Raw genomic sequence first — 8,447 nt, forward strand, 5'->3', positions numbered from 1 at the left:
GTTCCAGTGTTAGTGCCCCATCGAAGAAAATCTGAATACCAACACAATCCTATAACATGCCACAACACACCACCATTCCCTTGGTTCTTTGTCAACAAAAATTGTGTTTTTGTCGGTCTATGAAGAGAAGGTAATATCTTCAATCGAAACAATCACTAGATCTAACCGTGCCTCTGCGTGCGTGTGCGCGCGTGTCCACGTGTGTCTACCGCCCTGGTGTGTGATAACGGTTCCAGCCTGGTGAAGGCTGGGTTCGCCGGCGATGACGCACCTCGCGCCGTCTTCCCTTCCATCGTGGGTCGCCCCCGTCACCAGGTAAAAAATAGTCTATGGCTTTGGAGGGCCAGATCCAACGTGCGTAATTGCGCACGAACATTACGTATCTACAACTAATAATTTAGGAAAACAGTCTATTTATGATTCTAAAAATACAGTTTAAATCTGTTTATAGTAGTAGTAGTGATGCTGTGTGGTGGTTAGTAGTAGTTCTCCACTACATCACTAATTTCCTGATCCTTATCAGGGCGTCATGGTTGGTATAGGCCAGAAGGACTCCTACGTTGGTGACGAGGCCCAGAGCAAAAGAGGCATCTTGACCCTGAAGTACCCCATCGAGCACGGCATCATCACCTGGGACGACATGGAGAAGATCTGGCACCACACCTTCTACAACGAGCTGCGCGTGGCCCCAGAGAAGCCCCCCTCAACCCAAAGGCCAACAGAGAGAAGATGACCCAGATTATGTTCGAGACTTTTAATGTCCCCGCAATGTACGTGGCTATCCAGGCAGTGCTGTCCCTGTACGCCTCTGGACGTACCACATGTAAAAAAGACTCCTCAGGCGTGAAAGCGATTTTGTTCAGTGAGTTAATATAAGAATGAAATGTTTACGTATTCATCATCAAGCATTGTTTTGGATTCCGGTGACGATGTGACCCAAAACGTGCCAATTTATGAGGGTTACGCTCTTCCTCACGCCATTATGCGATTGGATTTGGCCGGTCGTGACCTCACAGATGACCTTATGAAGATTCTGACTGAGCGTGGATACTCTTTTGTCACAACAGGTGAGTATAGACTACTAATTAATATTTTTGACTAACTTAGGTTGGCTATAACGCATCACGGACTGTATTTCCAAATTATCATTACTTTTATTTAGTTACACCCCTCGACCCTAAACATGCACAGAAGACAAAAACGCGAATCTGTTTATTACAATAATCCATCTGCACGACAAAATTGGTAAAGAAAAAAGAGACATGATGCCTAGCCTAGTTTGTTTTGGATAAAGCAAATCTTTTATTTTAATAAATTGTTTAAACAATCAAACCCAGGGGTTATCTTATCACGCGCATGTAATTATCTTCACATTTTTTTGATGATAGACATTTCACTGACACAAAATAAATCTGATCCTCTCCAGCTGAGCGCGAGATTGTGCGTGACATCAAGGAAAAGTTGTGCTATACGTGGCTTTGGACTTTGAGAATGAGATGGCCACCGCCTCCTCCTCCTCATCCCTGGAGAAGAGCTACGAGCTGCCCGACGGGCAGGTCATCACCATCGGCAACGAGCGTTTCCGCTGCCCTGAGACACTCTTCCAGCCCTCATTCATTGGTGCGTAAAAGCGAGTGAAGACATCGAAGACTTTATTTAGTTGAAGTGACATTGTCCTATAAACTATAGATTTAAAGGTTTCTAATGATGAATTGGCTTCGGGGTCTTTACTATAGTCATTTTAAGAGTTATCTTAAAGTATTACATTTTCGTTCTTATGAACAGATGAAACGATAACTTCACTTGTTTTGTGCGCAAAATAAAACAATGGAATAATGTGAAAATTGTTTTGAAACAAGCTAAAAGTAAATTTGCCTTTTTCGGTTTGCCAAGAGTTTCAGGCGAACATAAATATGTTATTAAATCAGAATAAACACTGGATGAAGGCATTGTTTTCCAAAAACAGACGTGATATTGCTCATATAAGTGATTGGCTGTCTAATTATGATCACCAACTGGAGGTCATAGTTTATCAAACTTCTGCTTCGATAAAAAGACATGACTGAGTAATTTAAAGCAGGGGCTTATTGGTCACATTTGCGCCACAGAGCGCACAGCTGTTGGCGGAGCTGTCCATTTCATCACCTGTTACGACAGCTGAAAGCGGTGTCAGATGTGTCCATAGCTGTGTTCTTTGCAGCAGGGTAATATGCAATAATTTATCCGCTGTGTTTGCACAGGCATGGAATCTGCTGGCATCCACGAAACCACTTACAACAGCATCATGAAGTGTGACATTGACATCCGTAAGGACCTGTACGCCAACAACGTGCTGTCCGGCAGCAACACCATGTACCCTGGTATCGCTGACCGCATGCAGAAGGAGATCACTGCCCTGGCCCCCAGCACCATAAAGATTAAGGTAACTTTGACTGTTTAGTGAATATGAATAACATTTCTATGAGCAGAGTCCTAAATGAACAAGTGTGTTTGTGGTTAGATCATCGCCCCCCCCCCTGAGAGGAAGTACTCTGTGTGGATCGGGGCTCCATCCTGGCCTCTCTGTCCACCTTCCAGCAGATGTGGATCAGCAAGCAGGAGTATGATGAGGCTGGACCCTCCATCGTCCACAGGAAGTGCTTTAAGTGCCAGACTGCCCCCGTCCTCACCCTCTGTTACTTCCCTCTTTTCTGTGCCAACAACCCAAGTAATGGCTCCAAAGCAGGAATTTGTGTGTTGTCGTCAAATTCTTTGTTTACACTTAAGTGCAATTTATATGTGGATATGTACAGGTTTACAATAAACAAGAACCGGAACTTGCAGGAGACGCATTTTCTTTCTTTTCAGGTTGAATCTCAAGCATAGGGGTGTTTTTCACAATTTTATTTAGGATCTCTCTCTCTCTCTCTCTCTCTCTCTTTCTCTCTGTCCAATTAAATTGCTAAAATAAGAATGATGCTAACACTTGAACATTAAAGCAACATTTATTGATTTATATGTATTGTATATATATTGTGTGTGCATGTAGGTGTGTGTGAGTGTGTGTGAGAGAGAGAAAGGAGTGCGTGTGTGTGCGCGCGCTGTCCTGTGTGTTTGTGTATGTGTGTACTTGTACGTGTGTGTTTGTCATTTTCTCTCTCTCTCTCGCTCTTTGCCTCTCTGTGTGTATATCTCTATCTCCATCTGTCTTTCTCTCTCCCTCTCTCTTTCTGCCTCTCTCTTTCTCTCTCTCCCCCCTCCCTCTCTCCGTGTCTCGAAAGCAGCGAGGCTCTGTCCTTCTGTCACGTGATGTAAAGGTTATTAAAGATTTGAATTAGAGAAGATTACAGTGAGCGGAGAGGATAAGCCACCTCATGAGAAATAAACCACACAAAGTTTCAGCTCACCCTGCCTACCTGTGAACCTACTGGATACATTTAGATGATGCTAACAATAATAATATATTAATAATAACTTGGTTATCCATTAGTGAACCAAATCCCTACGGTACCAAAGAACTTCCTGAAATCTGAATCAGATTCCAATTCAATAGATACATTACCAAATACTGCTGATTAAAAGGGCATCAATGCACTACTTTATATGGTTATATAATAATCAAGAAACTTAATAATATGCTATGAGTCTCTTATGCTACATGAAGTTTTATTACATAGTGAAGACACTCATTTAAGTTTAAAAAGACAATCGCGTTAATAACTGGCATGGATGGTGTCAAACCACACAATAGTCTAATATTAGTGTACACATAATACAGCGCTCTAAGTTGATCAAATCTCAGAGGGCGGGGTCATGTATATGCTTCTATTTTTAAACCTCCACACAGACAGAGAGACAGACAGGCAGGCAGGCTGCCTTGTAAAGCGATTAGCAACTCGGACGGTACTTTCTCTCTGTCAATGCGTCCAGCATCATCTTTACCCGAGGTGAAAACAACAGCTCTACCAGCCGGGCCAGCAGCCTGCGGAGGGATACCTCTGGGCATGCAAGGCTGTCCACGCCAAGACAGGAAGATTGGGTCCATTTATTATTATGTGATTTGCTGCATATAGGCCACACGTTATTGCAACTATCAAAACAGTGGCAAGTTAAAACACACGGAAGTCACCTTGACCCTCGTGCACAGACCACGGTACATCCACAAGAACTGTACCGGAAGGATGTATATTGTTATATGGTGCACATTTGGTGGTTTGGTGGTACTATACAGCCAGGTTAGGTGTTTGATTCTCACGTAAAGCCGCCTATAATAAAATGTACAATCTCAAGGCGTTGAAGGTTATACACCACTGTGGCCACGATTGTTCTGTCCACTGAATAGCTTCGCTATACACAAAACTAAAATATTAAAAATCAGAAGCCATGGTACTCCTGGCTGCGCTCCACCGACCTGTCTGCGCGTATGTGACGCATGGGCGGGGGGAGACTACTTAAAGGCGGATTAACGCTGGCAAGACATTAAATCCAACCTCCCTCCATCCACACGCCGCGCGCAACCCATCAACCTGATCTGAAGATCGAAAATAGGAGGGCTTATAGTAATCAGCCCTTCAGACTCCCATGACAAGGAATAGTGTGGCAACGTCGTGGGAGCGCTCGGCACACACAACAGGACGCTCACAGGCGCTGCGCGCTCAGCACATAACCAGCCAGATAGCGCGCAGAGAGACAGCGAGAAACGGGGACGGCAGCAGCATCCCGTGACAGATGTATTTTTTAGCTCAAATCGGACGCTTTGGAGACTGAAAAACAACGAGAGTCAGAGAGAGACAGGACGGGAAATAACGCGCTTTTTTTTGGAGGGATTTGAACAGAGTGCCGTTGTGCTCTAGTCTTCTCCGGATGCTCAGAAATGGGGGAATGGACTATACTAGAGAGGCTCCTGGAGGCTGCTGTCCAGCAGCACTCTACTATGATAGGAAGGTAAGATGATCAACAAAAACCAAGAACCGAAGAAACGCAGCAGCCTCCAGGATCGTCTTTAGCATGGTTCCCAGTCCCCCGTTTCTGTGTTGTGCTTCGAGGATCTTCTTTAGCATGGTGCCCAGTCCTTCGTGTCTGTGTTGTGGATTCTTCTGTCTTGTTTCACAGATATCCTTTTTTCCCTCCTCCTAAACGAGTCAGCTTAATAAATCAGTTGACAGCTGTCGTTTCAGAAGATGGGATGATGTTGCAAACAGCCTTAACCAAACTAAAATTCATGTGTCATTTCATGTATTCATTCATCCACGAATCCATTTGATGTTTGTTGGTGAGTTTGAGTGGTGGTTGTGCACTCATGGGTGGCAGAAAGATATGGAGAGAGTCGGCGGTATCCCCTCTTTCCATTAACGAAGCTCACACAGGTACAGTCAAAGCGACGCTGATCGCTTACATGTCATTTCATTTCAGCCATCAAATCAGAGAACACAAGCCACACAAGCAGACACACCGAGAGACGCCTAACACAAAGTACACGGTAAAAAAAAACACCTATCCCTAAAGAGCGTCCTGTTTCAGCACTGGACAGCTCCCTAAATCCAACACACCCGAATTGAACTGTGAGCGCTTCAGCCACCGACGTTGCGCACAACTCAACCCCATTTGTATCAGTTAACACACATATATCTACACTTATTTTCACATTGTTTGTTTGTTTGCTTGCTTTTTAGGATCCTACTAACAGTGGTGGTCATCTTCCGGATTCTAATCGTAGCAATAGTTGGAGAGACTGTCTATGATGACGAGCAGACCATGTTTGTTTGTAACACCTTACAACCGGGCTGCAACCAGGCATGCTACGACAAAGCATTTCCCATTTCACACATTAGATATTGGGTGTTTCAAATCATCATGGTGTGCACCCCGAGTCTTTGTTTTATCACGTACTCGGTGCATCAGTCGGCCAAGCAGAAGGAGCGGCGGTATTCAACAGTCTATCTGACACTAGATAAGGATCAAGATTCACTGAAGCGAGACGAGAGCAAAAAGATAAAGAACACCATTATTAATGGAGTACTTCAGAACACAGAGAACTCCACCAAAGAAGCCGAGCCGGACTGTTTAGAAGTCAAAGAGATCCCTAATTCGGCAATGAGAACTACAAAGTCCAAATTGAGGCGACAAGAGGGCATCTCCAGGTTTTACATCATCCAGGTGGTTTTCAGAAACGCACTGGAAATAGGCTTTTTGGTGGGTCAGTATTTCTTGTATGGATTCAACGTCCCGTCGGTGTACGAATGTGATCGCTACCCCTGCATAAAAGATGTCGAGTGCTACGTCTCCAGACCCACGGAGAAGACAGTGTTCCTGGTCTTCATGTTCGCCGTCAGTGGGTTTTGTGTGGTGCTGAACCTGGCAGAACTCAATCATTTGGGGTGGAGGAAAATCAAAACGGCCGTGCGAGGTGTGCAGGCTCGGCGGAAGTCCATTTATGAAATCAGAAATAAGGACTTGCCTAGGATGAGTGTGCCTAATTTTGGCCGCACTCAGTCCAGTGACTCTGCTTATGTGTAACACATGGGAAAGAAGGAGTGAAAACATGTACAAAAACAAAACAAAAACAACCATGATGGACATGGTGGACAGCTCCGCACGCCTAATTCGTGTCATGACTTTAAGAGTGGGCAGATTTTTTTGAGTTGTTGGTCTTTTAAGGACTCCATGGCAAGCGTGGCTTACACGTTTGCTTACTTATTTATTATTGCACTGATGCAACTTTTTAGTAACGTTTATACTCTGTAAGATGCTAAACGGAGATCATGTTAACGTGTTCACATATTTACTCTTTGTGGGCTTGTTCTGCTGTACTTGAAGAGAGTAAATGCAAAAATTGCACTAAGAGGTGAACACTTGAGGGCCTGACCTTATCCAAAATGTGCTACTGACCTGACGGTGTTTTTAAGACCTTTTTTTCCACCTGTTTTTGGCATCAACCTAATTATATGGCACCATACACAATGGTTAAAGGACAAATCTATCATCCAGATTTATATATGCATATATATAAATTATTATTGACTATGGTTCGACCTAGTTGATATACATCAGCGTAATTCATGTTTTTATGTTGCCTGTGTTGCACCACCGACCTTAACATATGTAATCGTTCCATTGCTTTATAGCTGACTTGCAAAACAGTATCTGATGAATCTGCTGCAAACGCTAACGTCTGTGACTTCCTTAATTTATGACACACCAAAGCGCCCACTGCTTTTATCTGTGAAGTGTTTTTTTCTTGCTTTTGTGTAATCAAGTGCCATACGTGTATATAAACATGATATATATGTATACATATAAATATATAAATATATAATAATCATCATGAAGGCTGATTCCCTGCTTGGATTATGCTAAATGCAGCCCAATTTTTTTTTTCTTTGCTTTAAATGTATTTGTTGTGATTTAAATGAAGAAAAAAATAATAAGATATACAATTTTCTCTGTTTTATTTTGCAAATGACTGGAAAAAATAAACAAAGTGCTAGTCTTTATATATATATATATATATATATATATATATATATATATATATATATATATAAATATATAAGAAGTAAATGTTTCTCCCTAATCAAAGCTGATCAAAATTGAAAATGGCACACAATTGACATTTTTATCAAATAATGGGCAATAGAATCTGCTCTGGTGCTACAGTTTTTCATAGTGGTTTAAATGTAACCAAAACAAACCAGAAAAAAAAAAAAGATCTTTTTTTTTTTCTGTGAAAAATAAAAGTGGGATTCATGTACACCAGCAACGTGTGAGGTGCAGTACTTTGTGTCTGCTACTCTAGCTTGTGTTGACTGACCTATCACACAGATATAGCTCCAGTGGAAGTTTAGCCTTGGTGCAGTGAAGATGTTAGCCACACCCACACTGTACAAAAAAGAAATCCCTACTGCAGGACACACCTTGTACAGGATCTCATCACTCTGCAATGGGTTGCAATACTGATGCTGCTTCCATAGGACAGATCAATACTTATGCTACAATCACTGAGTGGTCTAGGGGAACTTTTAGTCTATATGCATCAAATCCAACACTGCTCTGAGCTCTTATAATGAGCTATAGATTCACAGTGTCTCACTATGAGTTTAGTTTGTGACTTACCTTGCACTCTGCAGGAATGACAAAAAGCTGATCATGACTCTGAATGCTGAGGGAGCTGCCCTTTCTGCAGCTCTGCCCGTCCCTTCTTTTCTCATTTAAGAAAGGATGTAACAAAAAGCAGCCTGAAGTGAGGGGAAGGTTGTGTGCTTCTTGTGAAGGTCAAAATGAACATGATAGGGACAGGAAAAAAGAGAAAGTGCTCGAGAATATGCCAACACCAGACAGAGAGAAAGAGTTGGAATGAAATAAAGACACAGAGATAAAATGAGATATATGCAGCTGACTGTTGCAGGTGATCTGGAGGGGGCTGGTCTCTTCATGATTTCCCTGCCAGGATGACTCTGCAAAGCTGGGAG

General features: G+C 42.7%; 1 protein-coding gene and 1 pseudogene across 1 annotated transcript; both read left to right on the forward strand.

The window, feature by feature from the left end:
- The first annotated feature begins 211 nt into the window (after nucleotides 1-211).
- Nucleotides 212-2,827, forward strand: LOC116683400 (actin-like; annotated as a pseudogene).
- Nucleotides 2,828-4,444: 1,617 nt separating this feature from the next.
- Nucleotides 4,445-7,734, forward strand: LOC116683401 (gap junction delta-2 protein). Its single transcript, XM_032509872.1, has 2 exons — nucleotides 4,445-4,923; nucleotides 5,652-7,734. Exons 1-2 carry the CDS (start codon nucleotides 4,853-4,855, stop codon nucleotides 6,493-6,495), a joined length of 915 nt encoding a protein of 304 aa, XP_032365763.1. The 5' UTR covers nucleotides 4,445-4,852; the 3' UTR covers nucleotides 6,496-7,734.
- The last annotated feature ends 713 nt before the right edge of the window (nucleotides 7,735-8,447 follow it).

This window comes from Etheostoma spectabile, unplaced genomic scaffold (genome assembly GCF_008692095.1).
Source record: "Etheostoma spectabile isolate EspeVRDwgs_2016 unplaced genomic scaffold, UIUC_Espe_1.0 scaffold00018975, whole genome shotgun sequence".
Classification (NCBI taxonomy): Eukaryota; Metazoa; Chordata; class Actinopteri; order Perciformes; family Percidae; genus Etheostoma; species Etheostoma spectabile.

Coding starts and splice junctions, on each gene's coding strand:
- LOC116683401 (XM_032509872.1), top strand. CDS start 4,853: ATGGGGGAATGGACTATACTAGAGAGGCTCCTGGAGGCTGCTGTCCAG. Junction 4,924..5,651: donor CACTCTACTATGATAGGAAG/GTAAGATGATCA, acceptor CTTGCTTTTTAG/GATCCTACTAACAGTGGTGG.